The 20,450-nt window shown below is 42.9% G+C and overlaps 2 protein-coding genes across 4 annotated transcripts in view; both read left to right on the top strand.

Moving 5' to 3' along the window:
* The window catches only part of SIRT2 (sirtuin 2), an 89,378-nt gene extending 76,513 nt beyond the window's left edge, over positions 1 to 12,865 (top strand). For both annotated transcript variants that reach the window (XM_075335557.1, XM_075335556.1), the window contains exon 16: positions 8,204 to 12,865. In XM_075335557.1, coding sequence (XP_075191672.1) covers positions 8,204 to 8,332 — 129 coding nt within the window. In that variant the 3' untranslated portion in view covers positions 8,333 to 12,865. The remainder of the gene's footprint in view (positions 1 to 8,203) is intronic.
* A 488-nt stretch (positions 12,866 to 13,353) lies between these two features.
* The window catches only part of LOC142291206 (ras and Rab interactor 3-like), a 63,732-nt gene continuing 56,635 nt past the window's right edge, over positions 13,354 to 20,450 (top strand). Inside the window, exon 1 of one of the 2 annotated variants that reach the window (XM_075335561.1) lies at positions 13,354 to 13,377. The gene's annotated coding sequence lies outside the window, so the exon portion shown is untranslated. Of the gene's footprint in view, positions 13,378 to 14,697; positions 15,182 to 20,450 lie in introns of those variants that run through there. The other variant, XM_075335559.1, reaches the window with a different exon arrangement.

Raw genomic sequence — 20,450 nt, forward strand, 5'->3', positions numbered from 1 at the left:
AATTTTTTATCTTTTATGCTTAAAGCCTGAAATGTGTGAAAAGGTTTAAAAATTCAAAGGGGCCGAATACTTTCGCAAGGCACTGTATTTGTGTGCACAGTACAGACCAAAAGTTTGGACACACCTTCTCATTCAAAGAGTTTTCTTTATTTTCAAGACTCTGAAAATTGTAGATTCACATTGAAGACATCAAAACTATGAATTAAAACATGTGGAGTGAAATACTTAAAAACGTGTGAAACAACTGAAAATATGTCTTATATTCTAGGTTCTTTAAAGTAGCCACCTTTTGCTTTCATTACTGCTTTGCACACTCTTGGCATTCTCTTGATGAGCTTCAAGAGGTAGTCACCGGAAATGGTTTTCCAACAGTCTTGAAGGAGTTACCAGAGATACTTAGCACTTGTTGGCCCTTTTGCCTTCACTCTGCAGTCCAACTCTCCCCAAACCATCTCGATTGGGTTCAGGTCTGGTGACTGTGGAGGCCAGGTCACCTGGCGTAGCAACCCATCACTCTCCTTCTTAGTCAAATAGCCCTTACACAGCCTGGAGGTGTGTTTGGGGTCATTGTCCTGTTGAAAAATAAATGATGGTCCAACTAAACGCAAACCGGATGGAATAGCATGCCGCTGCAAGATGCTGTGGTAGCCATGCTGGTTCTGTATGCCTTCAATTTTGAATAAATCCCCAACAGTGTCACCAGCAAAGCACCCCCACACCATCACACCTCCTCCTCCATGCTTCACGGTGGGAACCAGGCATGTAGAGTCCATCTGTTCACCTTTTCTACAAAGACACGGTGGTTGGATCCAAAGATCTCAAATTTGGACTCATCAGACCAAAGCACAGATTTCCACTGGTCTAATGTCCATTCCTTGTGTTCTTTAGCCCAAACAAGTCTCTTCTGCTTGTTGCCTGTCCTTAGCAGTGGTTTCCTAGCAGCTATTTTACCATGAATGCCTGCTGCACAAAGTCTCCTCATAACAGTTGTTCTAGAGATGAGAAGGTGTGTCCAAACTTTTGGTCTGTACTGTATTTGTGTGTGTGTGTGTGTGTGTGTGTGTATGTGTGTGTATGTATATATAAGTGCTACTTATTCACTTTATTATATTGCTGAGAAATTGACATTTGAATGGATATGCAGATGAGACTGAAGGGCTATATAAGATCTGAACCCTCTGCCACTCCAGCTCTATTCCCAGAGTCTATGCTGTTGGACTTCAGGAAAAGGGGTTGTCAGTCAAGCAGGAGGCGGAGAACAGAGCTGGGGCAGTTACATATCCATTCAAACTCTGGTTTCTCAGTCATGACTGAACAGACTGGCCATGTAACGGCATTACTGGACTTGTCTTTGGACGGGCTACATATAAATAGTTTGGGGGGGGGGGAGTCCTGCTGACAGATTCCCTTTAATAAACCAATTTCAGGCTTTGGAGGGAAACACTAATGAGCCTTTGATGTGTTTTCTACAGTAATAGTTTACCGTTATAATAAAGTATATTACAGGATTTCACATCATTTTTATGGAAGATTGTGGTTATTTTTGTGGGCAGTGGTTACTAGAAGACAAGCTGCGACACTCAAACTGTCATAGTGTAACTATCTCGTACGTGTTCGGTCTTACAACTGAAATGTGTGTGCAACTTCCTGAGAAATGTCTGATGTGCTAACATTTCCCCCTATTCATCCGACCGTACATCAAGTCAGTGTAACCAAAGCATTATTCATTTCAGTAATTTAGGAGGAATCTTTGGTTGTGATACACATCCTTTGTGTGCATATCATTTAATATAGTGTATATATCCAAAATTATTTTTTTTTCCTTTACTCTTTTGGCACTGAGCACTATTTGCTTCCTATGGGGTTCTGAAATACCTATTTACAGCATACCGTAGGTTGTAAACAAGGCAGCCACCACTACTAGAGTCACCCCTCTTAACTCTGAAATATAGCTTATCAGTCACTTCTCTTTTCTCTCCTACACTAATCATCCACTCTTAAAAACTGCTCAAATCTGTCTACAGCTCTGCCTCCTGTGAGGATTTAGATGATACCTGCTGTCTACTGACATCTATGGAGAGGGAAAGGGACGGAGCTGGAGGGAGACAGAAGCAGAAAGACTGTTGAGACTTCTAGTACAGAGTGGAAACTGTTAAAAATGTAGGATACACATGTTACATAAGGGTCAACAATAGTGTTAGGATGAGTTACCATGTCCTGTAATCAATCCTTAGAATGGATCCTGCAGGGATCTATTGGGAAAAAACTTCTGCAAACACAACTTTTCTATCCTTTGGTAAATAACTGATGTCTGCTAAATCCGTTTTTTTAACATTGGAGTCTATGAAGAACGGATCCGTTAACTGATTGCTATCCAGCCATCCATTTTTCTTGCATTTGTAATAGAACCGTTTTTTGGGTTGTTTTTTTTGTGTTGTTTTTTTTTTTTTTTTTTTTTTTTTTTTACAGGATCCGTTGCAAATGGAAGATAAACAGCAATCAGTTATCTGACCCCTTCTCCATAGACTCCAATGTTAAAAAAATAAATAAATGGATCCAGCAGAAATCATTTTCCCAACGGATCTCTGCAGAATTCGTTCTAACATATGATTACAGAACGTGTGAATATGGCCTTAATCTTTATGTACACACATGTTAGCTTATTCTGAAAAGTCGCCTGAAAGTGCATTTGCCTTTTTAGGACTGTTTCACTCGTCAGTGATTCTGGTACATACAATGCCTTGCGAAAGTATTTGGCCCCCTTGAATTTTTCAACCTTTTTTTCAACCTGTTAATGTTATGGTGAAGAATCAACAACAAGTGGGACACAATTGTGAAGTTGAACGAAATTTATTGCTTATTTTAAACTTTTTTTTAAAAAAAATCTGAAAATTGGGGCGTGCAATATTATTCGTCCCCTTTAAGTTAATACTTTGTAGCGCCACCTTTTGCTTTTGCACATCGAGAGACTGAAATTCTTGCCACTTCTTCCTTTGCAAACAGCTCGAGCTGAGTGAGGTTGGATGGAGAGCGTTTGTGAACAGCATTTTTCAGCTCTTTCCACAAATTCTCGATTGGATTCAGGTCTGGACTGTGACTTGGCCATTGTAACACCTGGATACGTTTATTTATGAACCATTCCATTGTAGATTTTGCTTTATGTTTTGGATCGTTGTCTTGTTGAAAGACAAATCTCCGTCCCAGTCTCAGGTCTTTTGCAGACTCCAACAGGTATTCTTCAAGCATGGTCCTGTATTTGGCTCCATCCATCTTCCCATCAATTTTAACGATCTTCCCTGTCCGTGCTGAAGAAAAGCAGGCCCAAACCATGATTCTGCCACCACCTTGTTTGACAGTGGGGATGGTGTGTTCAGGGTGATGAGCTGTGTTGCTTTTACGCCAAACATATCGTTTGGCATTGTGCCCAAATAGTTCGATTTTGGTTTCATCTGACCAGAGCACCTTCTTCCACGTTTGGTGTGTCTCCCAGGTGGCTTGTGTCAAACTTTAAATGACACTTTTTATGGATATCTTTGAGAAATAGCTTTAAGTACTACTCTCATGAAATAGAAAGGTCTAGTACAACAGGATAGACACAAAGTGGTAGACCATGCAAAATCACTGAAAAGGACCACCTACCGCTGAAGCATGTAATTATTGACCACTTGTAAAAATAAAACTAAGGAGCTATATGAAATAGATTTCTATTACTGTGCACAGGTGTGATCTGAGTGATGGAAAGCACGCGACTACTTGGCTATGCTGTAATCTCCTACAAAGAATGACCCCAGCCGCAAAGTTACATGTGAATAAATATATACTATTAGTGTAGTTACAAAAACTGACTATATAAAAAGGACTATCACACGCAAAATGTAAACCAAATGTAATCAATCTTTTTTTTTATAGAATTAGTAACATGATTAAAATAAATTAAAAATACAGAGAATCATCATGTTGTTATTAGAAATCATAGGAAAATTGTACATGATTCTTCTTCAGACATGTTAATAAAGTCCATATCTCAGGGCCTCCATGGGTGATAAATATTCTGGGGATAGTAGTATAATTGATAGCTTTCTCAATAATATATAAGTTATGTAACTAAAGTGAAGCTGCATATAGGCAGACCCCGACTTATGAACATACCACTTATGTAGACCCCTCGTTCCGAATACCAGATCCGCTCCAGCCACCCGCTGATCCTCTTCTGCCGCATCTCCGGCCTGTTCACTGTAGGCCAAGACTTCTATCTTTGTACAAGCCAAAGGTCACTAGGTTTATTATGTGCAGCGATCTCTGGGGCCTGGATGCGGCCGGAAGTCCTGGCCTGTAGTGAAATATGATGACCGGGTGGCGAGCAGGGTGGCCGGAGAGGTCAGCGATGAAGTGAATATTAGGGTTTTTTTGCCGCCCATGCTCCAACTTGTATATAAATTTTGTGTTCTGACCAAACCTACATGACCTAGCTAATTCACACACCGGGTACTGCCTGTACATGTTACAAATAGTATAATCTATGGGAAAACCTACCGAGAACGATAGGTGCTAACTGTTTAAACACACAGAGCCCCCATACAAAAGGTGCGAGGAGATACGTGCCACAATGGTCGCCTAGTAATCAATCACTACATATGGATCATGTTTGACATAAAAACCCAGACACAAAAGACTCACAGGCACGGTAGATAAGAGAGTACCTGAGCTGTGTATGGATTGTACGCTGCAGTTTGGTTTTGACGTCAAACATGATCCCTATGTAGTGATTGATTACTAGGCGACCATTGTGGCACGTATCTCCTCGCATCTTTTGTATGGGGCTCTGTGTATGTAAACACCTAGCTCCTATCATTCTCTGTATGTTTTCTCCAGGATTATAGAAGTTGTAATAATTTTGCATATAAGAATCTGTTCTTTATTTAACTTATATTATATACCATTGAGAAAGCTGGGAAATATGCTGGGGGTGTTAGCATATTTATCACCAATGGGGGGCCGTGGCATACGAAATGTATTACATTATGAATAATTATGTACATTGTCTTTTTATTTGTGATGACTCTTGATATTTTTCATTCATTTTAATCACATACAGTTAGGCCCAGAAATATTTGGACGGTGACAGATTCTTTGTGATTTCAGCTCTGAATGTCACCATTTCTGATTTAAAATGATCCTGAGATGTAATTGAAGTGAAGACTTTCAGGTTTAATTAAAGGGGTTGAAGAAAAATATCCTGTGAAATGTTTAGGAATTGCACCTATTTTTCTATAAAGTCTTCTCATTTCATGAGCTCAAAAGAAATTTTTAAAATTAACTTTACAATAAATAAAATGTTAATTTTTCATATTCTGTAGAGAGTCTTTTATAGGCAATCAGTACGGGAAGTCTGGAAGCCATGGAAGTCACCAAACGCTGGGTTTCCTCCTTTGTGCTTCTTTGCCGACCCTTACTGCAGCTGACTTCATTTGGTCCTTGTTTGTGGGTCTTTCTGCCATAAAGGGAATCTGTCACCAGGTTTTTATCACCTAATCTGAGAGCAGTATAGCAGTATAACGTAGGGGCAAAGATCCTGATTCCAGCGATGTGTCACTTATTGGACTGCTTAGTGTACTTTTGATAAAATCGCTGTTTAATCAGCAGGAGATTATCATTAGATGACTACTTGGCCTGCTGCCAGGTAGTCCAGCATATTCATGAGCTCTGTATAACTGCTAGATCTGCAGCAGAGAAAACATTGATTTTATCTAAATGACAGCGAACAGCTCAGTAAGTGACACATCACTGGAATCAGAGTCTCTGTCTCTACATTATGCTGCTCTCAGATGAGGGAGTAGAAACCTGATGACAGATTCCCTTTATGCCTAGAATAGAGCCATTTCTAGTCATGTTGAGAATTCACAGGAGGCTGATTCTCTCTTCTGCTCCGCTACTTTCAGGAAAGCATGAAAGGAAACTAAAACTGGTTGTGCTTAAGATGCAGTTCAGAAATGATGTGTGGAGAACAAAATGTAATAAGAGTGAACACGGACCAATGAAATGTAGTGTTATGAAACCAACCTATCCTGGACTGAATGACTTAAAGGGGTGGTTCACCTGTTTTCATTACTGGCCACATCAATATTATGTTGAAAAACAAGGTTTCTCTAAAATACCTTGTGTTGCCAATTCTTCCTGTGAGCGGCGCTCTTCCCCATCGCGTGACCCCCGGGCTCCGTGACCTCTGATGTCCGGTGATGTCACGTCATCTTCCAGTTGACATCACCGCGGCAGGCCCATGAGTCACTGGGCTGTGGGTGGAGTTTCACCGCTCATCACAATTTTAAAAAGGGGGTAAGATGCACAGTTGCTTGTTTTTACAAGCACTTTGCAATTTTACCCAATTCTGTATTTGAAACCACTCCTTTAAAGGATTTTTCATTATTCTGCCAGCCAATATTCAGCAAGTACTGTAGCATACTGAATCCTAACAGTGTGTAATATTGCGTGTGTTAGGATTTGCCTTTGCTTGCTGGTTTAAAGGAATCTGTCACCAGGTTTTTGCTACCTAATCCTAGAGCAGCATAACATAGGGGCAGAGATCCTAATTCCAGCTATGTGTCATTTACTAAGCTGCTTAGTGTACTTTTGATAAAATCGCGTTTAATCAGCAGGAGAGTATCATAAGAGGACTACTTGGCGTGCTACAGGTAGTCCAGCATATTCATGAGCTCTGTATAACTGCTAGATCTGCAGCAGAGCAACATTCATTTTATCAAAATGACAATAAAGAGCTCAGTAAGTGTGCTTTCACACTCGGTTTTTGTTCCTCCATCTGAGAGCAGCATAATGTAGAGCCAGAGATCCTGATTCCAGCGATGTGTCACTTAGGGTGCTTTCCCACATCCGGCATTTCGTTGGTTTGCTGGATCCGTCACGCTCCAGTACAGTGCAATACAGTACAATGGCATCGTGGCAAGCTATGGTCACATGCTGTCATGTGACCGGAGCTTGCCGTGATGCCATTGTAATGTATTGCACTGTACTGGAGTGTAATGGATCCGGCAAACCAGTGAAATGCCGGATGTGGGAAAGCACCCTAAGGCGGGCTTTGCACGTTGCGACATCGCAAGCCGATGCTGCGATGTCGCACGCGATAGTCCCCGCCCCCGTCGCAGGTACGATATCGTGTGATAGCTGGCGTAGCGAAAATTATCACTACGCCATCTTCACACGCACTCACCCTCCCTGCGACCGTCGCTCTGGCCGTCGCCCCGCCTCCTTCCTAAGGGGGCGGGTCGTGCGGCGTCATAGCGACGTCACACGGCAGGTGACCAATAGCGGCGGAGGGGCGGAGATAAGCAGGATGTAAACATCCTGCCCACCTTCTTCCTTCCGCATATCCTACGGAAGCCGCGGTGACGCCGGTAGGAGATGTTCCTCGCTCCTGCGGCTTCACACACAGCGATGTGTGCTGCCGCAGGAACGAGGAACCACATCGGACCGTCGCGTCAGCGTAATTATGGATTACGCCGACGCTGCAGCGATGATACGATTACGACGATTTTGCGCTCGTTAATCGTATCATCTAGGCTTTACACACTACGATGTCGCATGCGATGCCGGATGTGCGTCACTTTCAATTTGACCCTACCGACATCGCACCTGCGATGTTGTAGTGTGCAAAGCCGCCCTAAGTGACACATCGCTGGAATCGGGATCTCTGGCACTACATTATGCTGCTCTCAGATGGAGGAGCAAAAACCTGGTGACAGATTCCCTTTAAGTGACCACAAATATGCAACTGAACATTGAGGGAAACAGGAAGAGACGCTCGTCCAATTGTGGCCGCCAGTATACAAATCATAAACTCAAATTGCCGCTCTAATCGGCAAGAAGAGCTGAATCCTAACGCACAGTATTACACAATGCTAAACTGCTTGCTAAAAATCTGTCCTGGTGGAAAAATACTTTAATAAAACAGTCGGAGTAGGTTATCACCATGATTGTGATGTGCTTGGAAGGTCTCATAATATGGCGCTTCAGCAGTCGCAGGATACCAGATTATCAACATTTCTTCTCCCCAGATGAAGAATGTCCTCTGTTTCTTTGTACACTTCCCGGAATGAGTAGATGATTACCCATCTCTTAGTAAGGGTACATACCGGCTGCTTCGAGTTGTGGATGACACATCACATGCTTGACTGAGTTTCTTCTGTTTTAGACGGAGTTGGAAGAAATGGTAAAGAAAGAACACGCCGCGATTGATGCAGCCGCGCAGAAGAGCTCCCCTAAAAAGACGGAGAAGACAGAGTCTCCTGAGAAAAAAGAGGACGAAAAAGCAGCAGAGTAACCGCATTACAGTGATCGCTCTCATCATGAATGCACATCTAACACTGCTGCTGCCACCGTTCTGGCTCTTATTCTGGGCATTGCCTGGGAACTTTTACTGGCACTTTTTACTGAATTTTAGAAGAATAGTGCTCATTAATTAGATTTTATAAAAGCCATGTGCTCCCTTAACCTCTTGTATCCCAATGTCACTGTTGGATCATATGTAACCATACATAAGTGCATAGAAATTAAACCGGTATGACTTGGCAGCCCACAAGTATGACCTAACCAGGGAATTCTAGGACCGCATGATGCTGTGAGGCTTCGTACTCTTCATATTAATGGACGATAGTGGGTGGTGTAATCCGTTGGCTTTCTTTCCATAGAAAATAATGTGGAAAGCGCAATAGGGTCTTATCAGAATAATATAGTAGGAAAGTGTCAGACATGTGCTCACCTACTGAGGTTGAGTGAGACACAACCACTGACTCGTGTGAGCATCTGGCCACTGCAATATCCACAATTCATATATGAAACGTTTCCAGGGGATGGATTAAGATCTGCGCTGCCCAATTGAAGAGAAATCCAGAGGTAGATGGATGAAAAGTGGCGTTTGCAAATAAACCATCATCTCCAACTCTGGATTTTTCTTCAATTGGGCAGTGCAGTTTCTAATCCATACCTTGGAAATGTTTCATTCTTTACATACAAACATTTTGTAGTAAATGCAGCAATGGAATGATCTTCAGTGTTTGGAGCCGTGATTCTCTAAAAAATACTATGGCCCCTTTATCAATTATCCCAAAATCAGTGCTTCCTGGGTTAAAGGGAATTTGCCAGCAGGCTTTTGCTACCTCATTTGAGAGCAGCGTATTATAGACAAAGAGACTCTGAATCCAATGATGTATCACTTAGATTACTGGATGCAGCCGTTCTGACACAATCAGAATTTGTAGCTTTGGCCATGTAGCAGAGCTGAGAGAGCTGCCCCCGCCCACACCAGGCTCTCTATAGACACTGAACATTGCCAGTGAGGTGCCAATCAGAGAAGGGGGCATGCCAGACTGCTGTGCACGTGACTTGCAGTCCAAGCGATGAGAAGCCGTACTGCTTAAACAATCATAGCAAATAAACAACAGATCAGACCTTGACAAGACAGGCAGCCCTGAATTCCTTGTGTTAACCTTTGCAGCATGCTGTCTTCAGATTACATAACAAAAACCTGGTGACAGATTCCCTTTAATGCAGTGCAGCATCGTTAAATGGTCTGGGCTTGTGTATTAATTCCCATCACAACATCTGGTTAAAAGGGGCTTTATGTCTGTCGGGCATAATATCTAATCATGATGCTATTAATGCATATCATGGAAAAGCCGTATTTAAGACGATGTCCGCCAATAACATAAAATTCTCTGTATATTTATAAATGAGCAGTTACAGCAAAAGTCAATTTGTGGCAATTATATTGTAAAGTTATTGTCACTTTTGTAGTCAGTGACAGCTGCCATTTCTAAAACGTGACAGTAGAAAGTGACAGCAAATTGGTTGAAGCATAGAATTAGCCTCTGAGCTAATTCTTAAAACCCCATACTCCTTAGATGGCTGATGGCCGAGCAATGGCTTTGCTGACCATTGATCCTGCAACTATCTCCACTGTCTCCCCCATACACAGCGCTCATTCAGAGAACTCGGGAGTGCTTGGCCATGAGAGCCAAACAAAAGGATCAGTAGTCCGAATTCAGACATGCTAGATACTTAAAGGGGTATTCTCATATTTGGAAGTTATCCTGTATCCATTGTATAGGAAATAAATTTACAAACACTGGTGGTCCGATTACTAGGTTCCCCTCCGATCTCAAGAATAGGGGCTCTAATTGAGTGGTGGTCGTTCATCAGTACTGCAGCACCGTTCATTCTAAATGCGGTCCCCAGAGATGGATGATTGCGACGCACTCGACTGGTCTTCAGCACACCCATAATAATGAATGGAGTGGCAGTATGCATGGTCGACCATCCCTCCATTCACAGCCCCAGTTCTTGGGATTGGTGTGGGTCCCAGGGGTCGGACACCCAAGGATTAGACAATTATCCCCTATCACATGGATAGGCGATAATATTGAAACTTGAGAGTACACCTTTAACTTTCCCAACAATCCTCTACCCTGGGCCCACATACACACTGCCAGTCCTTGACGCCGTAATCTAACGTGCATGGTGGGCTTTAGCCTTTTGGCCAATCAATGGCAGAATACAAGTATCAGTATCAGTATAAGTTGGAAGCCCTGTTTAACTGAGGACGTTATGATCAAAGGGACATTACATCCTTAATTGCCTTGTATTGTACTCCCAGCATTTATAATGCAGCACTATATTTTATCGCTGTTATTTCTTACTGATTTCTGGAACTCATATAACATCAGCCACAGTTTACTGCAATACCATAACTGTGACCTCTTTGTTCCTAAAATTTTATTACTTATTGCTTCCAAAAGCCATTAACTGCTTATAGGTAGAATAATGATGATAGAGGAGTAGAGTTGAGCGGACTGTGAATAATCCGGGTCCGGCGGATCTGGGGCGGGTTGGTAAAGAAGTCCGGATCCGATCCGGAATCCGGCCCCATATATGTCGATGGTGAGAGAGAGAGAGTGTGAGAGAGAGAAAAAAAAATTTAAAAGAATCCGGATCGTACAGCCGGATTCCCGGGTTCGGGTCTGACCCGGATCGGACGCTGAAACCGCGCGGATCTGGATTTTTACAGTTCGGGTCCGCTCAACACTATAGAGGAGTAACAGACACATGTCAGTGCTGATTCGACACTGTCAGATATACCTTATTGATAAGGTAACACACAGTTGTCGGTATGATCGTATTTCTGGAGGAATATCTAAGGAGCCGCTCCATTTAGAGCTCTAAGACCGTATTCTCCAAAATGATTATTTTTTATGTAGAATGTAACAGACGTGTCGGGGAGGTGACAGCTCCTCTTTATCATAGATGATATGTTGAAGTGCCGTGCCTTTTTAATGGTGTGACTGCCTAGATGTGAGGCTGTAAGAGCAGGATTTTTATTTTACACAGTTTGTGTAGGTTTGTTTCTGTGTCTTTCAGAATACAGGCTGCCATTTTATACATTTCTGAAAACCCTGTAGTTAGTATTCTGCTGTGCGGTAATCGTAGCGTATCTCTTTATCGAATTGTATATTAGGTAAGTGTAGTATATGCAGCACCCAATGTAGGACTGACCCCTGTGAATCCTGCTAACAGAGATCTATGTATTGTGTAGATTTGTTTGGGTAGAATTACACATTCAAGTCTAGTCTTTAACCTCTTATGGCTTGTTCACAAGCTGTGATTTTGCTGTGGATAAAATTCAGTTTTCCAATACCAGCAAATGATTGACATTTCTGAAGTCTCATGAACACTCTGTTTTTTTTTTCCTTGCAGATTTGAACCGTTAACCATTTCCTCCCTCTGGTTATCTGATCAGCAGATATGTGCAGCTAACAGGCGCGGGTGGATCTCCGATCCACCCGCTCCTGTTAACCCCTGAGATCGCACTGTCAAACTTTGACTGTGTGATTTAACACACTCAGGCGGGGATCATGCTATTTGTCACGGTCATTGGCGGCCCTGTGACCGGACGCCAATAGGTTGGCATGGCAGCGTGGGGTCAGATGATGACCCCTATCACTGCCATTGTGTGTTTCATGTGAATGCCGGCAAAACAAGACGGAAAATCGTCGGGGGGTGAAGGGGGTTAAAGCTTTTTTTTTTTCTTCAAATCTGCAGTATGTCAATTCTTCCAGCGTTTTAAACTTATTTAAATAATGGTGAAGTAGATCAAAAAACACAACACAAACAAAGGTTGAGATGTATAAAGCAAGTATATACTGTATATATTAATAGTGTGTGCGCTGTACGGATGTAGTGGACCTACGAAAACACATGGAGGGCACCGAAATTTTAGAGCAAAAATTCTAAGGACAACCGATTAGGTGAACAATAACAATTTTATTGATTAAAAATAATGCCTGCCAACCGGCAGCCTAGCTAGTTAAACTGCCAGTTGACGGTCATTATTTTTAATCAATAAAATTGTTATTGTTCACCTAATCGGTTGTCCTTAGAATTATTGTTCTTAAATTTCGGTGCCTACCTATTTAAATAACTAGTGAAAAAGAACAAACTTAAAAACATGCGTATTTTACACAGCCTTTTTCCTGCCATCATTCTGATTTTTTTGCAGCAGAAAAATCTGCTGCAAATAATTAATGTGTGCAGGTAGCCTTAGGGAGTCTTCCTTCAGTCCCTAATACCACTGATCATGTCTCATTTTTAGACCGCTTACTGTCATATTTAGTTTCCAGATGCCAGATCTCAGTCCTATGAAGAGAGTTCAGCTATTTAATTGCTTTAATGAATTTATTTGTATGTCTTTAAAATATAAAACAGTATGTTCTAGTGAACACGGCTCTGATTGAGTGAGGGAAAGGGATATAAATGATTGCGTCCTTTCATTGTTTGTTGAATTAAAATACTGTAAACTTTATATTGTCTGTCCTTATTACACTATATTTGGTAAGTCCAGTGTAGATCTGTAGAGCTCTGCCGAAGACCTCAGCGGGAGGCTGAAACGCGTATGTTGGACAATTAACTATTGGACTTTAGGTTCATCAGCGGCCATCCTGAGTGCATTAAAAGTGCATATTTCCTTGGATATATCTAATGTTAACACACAGTTGGTCAATGGTTTCATAATTTTCAATGAGGATTAATAAGATAATGACAGCGCTGGAAGAATGACTGCTCCAGAGTGCAAGTATTTACTAAAAAAAAAAACCAAACTGATGACAGCTCCTCCTGTTTTTCACCTGAGCTCGTCTTATGTAACAGTGGAAATCTTGAGGTATACTACGCCTTTGTATTCTTTGTGTCTCTATGTGGTTATTGTACAGTCTGCATTTTACACAACATAGGAAATGAGAAGGCGGAAATTCAGCTTGTAGATGCCAGTAAAGGAGCCTGCACTACCCATTCATGCCACACTCCTGATCCCACAAGGTAAGCATTATTAGTGCGTTTGTAGTTCTTACAGGATTCCAGGGTTATAGATTGACATAGATTGTAAATTTAGACTTAACAGAATATTAAAAGGATATACATGGCAGACGAGTCACTGAAATCACACAGCCTGTTAGCCATGTAGCTTTAATAGGTCTGCATATTATACTATATCTGTGGCTACCACCAGCGCAGCTATGACTTAGAATCCGGTGTGGGTTAGTCATCAATATTGTGTGATCATACTTGTATTCCAACACCCAGAACAGCACACATCGAGCAATGTGGAGGACTCCTGGATATATGGTAAGTTGGCATATTTTCATTTTGCTGGCAATGAGTAAAGACAAGGAAAAGACATTACTCCGAGAACCATATGGCACTACCATAGACTGTGGCCCAGCCATTAGGTATTGAATTTTGCAACATATCAGAAATGGAGATATGAAAAAAACTAATTCTTAAATATTCTGGAGCACTTCATCCTATTTTGAAGAGTTATAATGACTTGAGCACTATCCAAATAACGTGTCAGTCTCTCCCTTGTGGCAGAATATCCATCAATAAGATGTACACCCTATTGATTGTCATTGTCTTTAAAATGACACCATTTTGGACCTACAATATTTTCCATACAACTTCTGAAGCCCCAGGATTTACAAATTTAGCTCAAGTACCTTGTTTTTCAATGTAGAACAGAAAAATGATTTCAGCTCACCCTCATCATAATTCCAAAATGCAGGCATTTACTATGGGTGATGCACTGATAGACTTGTGTTGAAAGATTGCCAACTTTGCCCTACAGTCCTACGTGCACTGGCGGATATGCGAGTTCACACACAGGTGATGGTGGTGCAACTACGTCATATCTAAAAGTGCTTAAAGGGAGTTTCTCAGGAATACAGATTATTTTAAAGTTGATTTTATTCAATAGATCTTGGAATAATAATAATTTCCACAATTACATGTGTTTAAAATGTTCTCCTGCTGTGATAGTCTTATGTATGTGCCCCTGCTATGTGCTGTGTAATGGCTGTGTTTGACCGTACAGGGACATGATCTGATCACACCTCATCTCCTGGGCAAGGAAAGAAGTAAAAATACACAGATAGCACAGCAGGATCACAGGTGATTTTTCCTGTGAGTTAAAGCATTTCCTGCCTGTTTTTAAAAAAATGCAAGGAATTATTGGCAATCCCATGCTGTCTTGTCTGTATACTTTTTTCCTTCCTCCCCTGCCCAGGACCTGTGGTATGACCAGACCATGTCCCTGTCCGGCCAGACACGGCCATTACACAGCACATATCAGCGACACATGTGTAAGATTATCTCAACGCAGGAATATTTATTTTTAAACACATCCAAGTGTGGTAATAAGGAAAAAATCCAGCTCACCGATCAGCTGAGTGCTGGTAATAATGTCCTGCGCACGGAATGGTCTGGCCACCAGGTTAAGAGAAGAAGGAAGATCCAGCGCGGTCCAATGAATAAAACTTCGCTTTATTTGAATGTTCTTAAAATCCAGGATATACAGCTCATAATATAGATATCAGTGAGATCTACGCACTTCGATGTTAGGTCTTAGTTATGTTCATGATAAGAGCATCACAATGTCTGGAATTTTATTTACTTCCTCTTTCCCTTTTTGTCCTGGGTTCTCCATGGTATAATGAATTGGAGGAAAGCAGATGTGTCGTGCCTCGGGATTTGATCCTGTGACCTTGTGCTGTGTGGGCCTTCCTTGTTGGGCCATAGCCTGGACAGTCCCTATCCAAGTGCTGATGGTCTTTACTTTTATCTTGAGGTTAGTTTCTCTTTCCATGGTGTGCGGTCATCACCTGTTTTCTATTCCTTATTATATCTGTCCAATCACGTCCCCGGTGGGGCTATTTATACTTTCCTTTTCCAGCCATTCACTCCTGGTTATATTCGTTACCAAGTGGAGTCTACTAAGGGGTATCAGCCCTGCCTCAGGGGATTTACCTGTTGACAGAAACCAGTGCGTATTTGCACTGTGTTTTCTCTTTGGTCTAACCTACACCTTTCTTCCGTTTATTGTTAGGTTTGTAGTAGGTTATCCTTGTTTGCACTCACTTATAACTTTTACTGTTTCCACTTGTGCACATATATTGTGTTTCCTCACTTTCAGTCTATCCCTGCACACTCTCCCTATCATGGTTGTAGTGCTTAGTAACCTTCCACCTCTGGTTCCTTAGGAAGCACGTGAAACAACACAATGGCCATTCAGAAAGCCGGGTCCGGGTTGTGGTTTGAGTTGTGTAACTAGCGATATTCCAGCCCGTGCAGGTACCATTAGGGTCTGTGCAGGCAGGGATACTTAGGGGCACTTTGCACACTACGACATCGCAGGTGCGATGTCGGTGGGGTCATGTTGAAAGTGACGCACTTCCGGCGTCGCTCTCGACAACGTAGTGTGTAAATCATATCATCGGTGTAGTGTCGGGGGAATTCCATAATTACGCTGCTGCGACGGTACGATGTTCCTCGCTCCTGCAGCAGCACACATCGCTGTGTGTGAAGCCATTGGAGCGAGAAACATCACCTTACCTGCTTCCCGCAGCTCATGCCGGCTATGCTGAAGGAAGGAGGTGGGCGGGATGTTTACGTCCCGCTCATCTCCGCCCCTCCACTGCTATTGGCCGCCTGCCGTGTGACGTCGCAGTGACGCCGCACGACCCGCCCCCTTAATAAGGAGGCGGTTCGCCGGCCAGAGCGACGTCGCAGGGCAGGTAAGTGCGTGTGAAGCTGCCGTAGCGATAATTTTCGCTACGGCAGCTATCACTAGATATCGCAGCTGCGGTGGGGACTATCGCGCTCGGCATCGCAAGCATCGGCTTGCGATGTCGTAGTGTGCAAAGTGCCCCTTAGTCTGTACAGGTACTATTAGGGTCTGTGTCGGTTGGTATACTTAGTCTGTACAGGAACCAGGAAGGTAGGTGCAGCACTTGAGAGATAGGCTTTTCTCCCCATTTACCTGTGTTGGAACACATCCAAACATAAAAAGATGGTGGATAATATATAGGATTGTTTGTTGGATAAATAAATCGGAAGAAGTCTTTGTACATTTTCCCAATAATAACTTCTGGTTAGAAAATTGTCGAAAACCTCTAACACGATTGGCTGAAATATTAGGGCTAGTGGCATTATGCTTAAGATGCACATACCACATACCCCTTACCGGTTACTACAGTAGACGGTTGCTCAGTGTTTGGATGTACATAGCAAGTTCAGTATTTGCAGAGTATTAGTATGTATTCTGGAATCCTATAAAAAATAACCTCACATTAGGAAACTGCAGATTTATTCTCTTAGTTTCATTTGAAAAGCAGATAAAAATATGTCCATGTAAAGAAAAAGAATATCATGCAGTAAATGCTTTTCTTTTTTTATACAATTGGTCTCTATAGAAAACATATGCAACAAAGCTTTCCATTTGGCTTGTATACGCCTGTAAAGAGGCTTGAACACAATGCTCCCCGAGCCTTACACTGAGTGAAGCATATTTATGATCAAGGACGATATATAATCCAAGTATTGTTTGATGCAGACAGACCTTAGCAGAGGGATCTCTGACTATAGGACCCCCAAACAATCTAGGGCACAGTGGTCCCAATGTGAATGGAAAATCTGATTGTTGTTGTTCGGACATGTTTTTTGCTGTAGGAAGACTAGGATAAGCAGCTGCAAGATACATCTAGCAATGGTTGTAGGGAGCATCAAACATTGATATCCAACATGCCACACCTTGATTGTCTCAAGAGAAGGATTGACATGCTGAATTCCCACTCCCTTTCCTTTAACTTTACCATCCATAAGACACCACCGATAGGTCTGACATTGACTTACTCCACTTTCCCTATGAAAAATACATGCACGCTTTACCAACCCGTGCATGCATGTGTATGGGTGTTTGGGAGAGACAGTTATTCAGCTGACATCACCTAATGCAGCTCCGACTATGCACATTATTCTGTAAATAAAACCGTGATGTCAGTCCCCTCTTCCAATTTGAAATGGACGGTGGTGTGTATAAGTTACATAGAAGAATGTGCCCAACAGATCATACAGAGAACACACTAGAATAAACATAGCATTAATGAGGAACTGTCATTTTAACTTTTATTTCATAAACAAGTGAGCAACGTTGTACTATATACTATATCTTATCGTAGAATTCTGATTCTACTTACTATTAAATTGGTCTCCCTCTCAATTTATAGGTAAGATCTGTAACGTCTGTCCTCAATCTTCCCATTACTGAGATAGGAGATGACAATGGGGGAAGATGGAGGAGCTAGAGGCAGACTCAGACATTCTGCTGCAAGTTCTCTCGAAATGACAGTTACAGTTTAAAGTGTAATTGTCATTTCAGGAGAACTTGCAGCAGAATGTCTGTGTCTGCCTCTAAGGCAGGGGTGGGCAATTAATTTTCCCATGGGGCCGCATGAGAAATTGGGATTGGTTTAGAGGGCCGGACTAATATAATTAACTCGGTTCTACCCAATATATTACATCACTACACCCCCTCCATATACTACACCTGTAATAAACTACACCACTACACCCCTATATACTACACCCCCCATATACACCTGTATTATACTACACTCCCTCCATATACCTGTAATATACTACACCCCCATATACACCTGTATTATACTACACCACTATATAATACACCTCCGATATACTACATCATTACACCCCTATATACTACACCTGTAATATACTACATCACTACACCCCATATACTACACCTGTAATATAGTACACCCCCATATAGCACACCTGTAATATACTACAACTCCATATAGCACACCTGTAATATACTACAACTCCATATAGTACACCTGTAATATACTACATCACTACACCCCTATATACACCTGTAATATACTACATCACTACACCCCATATACTACACCTGTAATATACTACACCTCCATATAGCACACCTGTAATATACTACACCTCCATATAGCACACCTGTAATATACTACATCACTACACCCCATATACTACACCTGTAATATAGTACACCCCCATATAGCACACCTGTAATATACTACAACTCCATATAGTACACCTGTAATATACTACATCACTACACCCCTATATACACCTGTAATATACTACATCACTACACCCCTATATACACCTGTAATATACACCTCCATATAGTACACCTGTAATATACACCTCCATATAGCACACCTGTAATATACTGCACCTCCATATAGCACACCTGTAATATACTACACCTCCATATAGTACACCTGTAATATACTACCCCTCCATATAGCACACCTGTAATATACTACCCCTCCATATAGCACACCTGTAATATACTACACCTCCATATAGTACACCTGTAATATACTACCCCTCCATATAGCACACCTGTAATATACTACACCTCTATATAGTACACCTGTATTATACTACACCCCCATATGTCACACACCCTGCTCCCCATACAGCCTGCACCCCCATATCACACACACTACACCCCCGTATGTCACACACCCTGCCCACATATTTCACCCTGCCTGTACCCCAACTTACCCCTCTCAAACACTCTGCACCCCTTCACATCCTTCTGTCAGTTTGCAGCTCTCATATGCCACTCACCCTGCAACTCCATCTTCCCTCATATGCCACTCACCCTGCAGCTCCATCTTCCCACATATGCCACTCACCCTGCAGCTCCATCTTCCCACATATGCCACTCACCCTGCAGCTCCATCTTCCCACATATGCCACTCACCCTGCAGCTCCATCTTCCCACATATGCCACTCACCCTGCAGCTCCATGTTCCCACATATGCCACTCACCCTGCAGCTCCATCTTCCCACATATGCCACTCACCCTGCAGCTCCATCTTCCCTCATATGCCACTCAGCCTGCAACTCCATCTTCCCTCATATGCCACTCACCCTGCAACTCCATCTTCCCTCATATGCCACTCACCCTGCAACTCCATCTTCCCTCATATGCCACTCACCCTGCAACTCCATCTTCCCTCATATGCCACTCACCCTGCAACTCCATCTTCCCTCATATGCCACTCACCCTGCAACTCCATCTTCCCTCATATGCCACTCACCCTGCAGCTCCATCTTCCCTCATATGCCACTCACCCTGCAGCTCCATCTTCCCACATATGCCACTCACCCTGCAACTCCATCTTCCCTCATATGCCACTCACCCTGCAGCTCCATGTTCCCACATATGCACTCACCCTGCAGCTCCATGTTCCCACATATGCCACTCACCCTGAAACTCCATCTTCCCTCATATGCCACTCACCCTGCAACTCCATCTTCCCTCATATGCCACTCACCCTGCAACTCCATCTTCCCACATGTGCCACTCACCCTGCAGCTCCATGTTCCCACATATGCACTCACCCTGCAGCTCCATGTTCCCACATATGCCACTCACCCTGCAGCTCCATGTTCCCACATATGCCACTCACCCTGCAGCTCCATGTTCCCACATATGCACTCACCCTGCAGCTCCATGTTCCCACATATGCACTCACCCTGCAGCTCCATCTTCCCACATATGCACTCACCCTGCAACTCCATCTTCCCTCATATGCCACTCACCCTGCAACTCCATCTTCCCTCATATGCCACTCACCCTGCAACTCCATCTTCCCTCATATGCACTCACCCTGCAGCTCAATCTTCCCACATATGCACTCACCCTGCAGCTCCATCTTCCCACATATGCACTCACCCTGCAGCTCCATCTTCCCACATATGCACTCACCCTGCAGCTCCATGTTCACACATATGCACTCACCCTGCAGCTCCATCTTCCCACATATGCACTCACCCTGCAGCTCCATGTTCCCACATATGCCACTCACCCTGCAGCTCCATCTTCCCACATATGCCACTCACCCTGCAGCTCCATGTTCCCACATATGCACTCACCCTGCAGCTCCATCTTCCCACATATGCACTCACCCTGCAACTCCATCTTCCCTCATATGCCACTCACCCTGCAACTCCATCTTCCCTCATATGCCACTCACCCTGCA

The sequence above is a fragment of the Anomaloglossus baeobatrachus genome, chromosome 2 (genome assembly GCF_048569485.1).
Source record: "Anomaloglossus baeobatrachus isolate aAnoBae1 chromosome 2, aAnoBae1.hap1, whole genome shotgun sequence".
NCBI lineage: Eukaryota > Metazoa > Chordata > Amphibia > Anura > Aromobatidae > Anomaloglossus > Anomaloglossus baeobatrachus.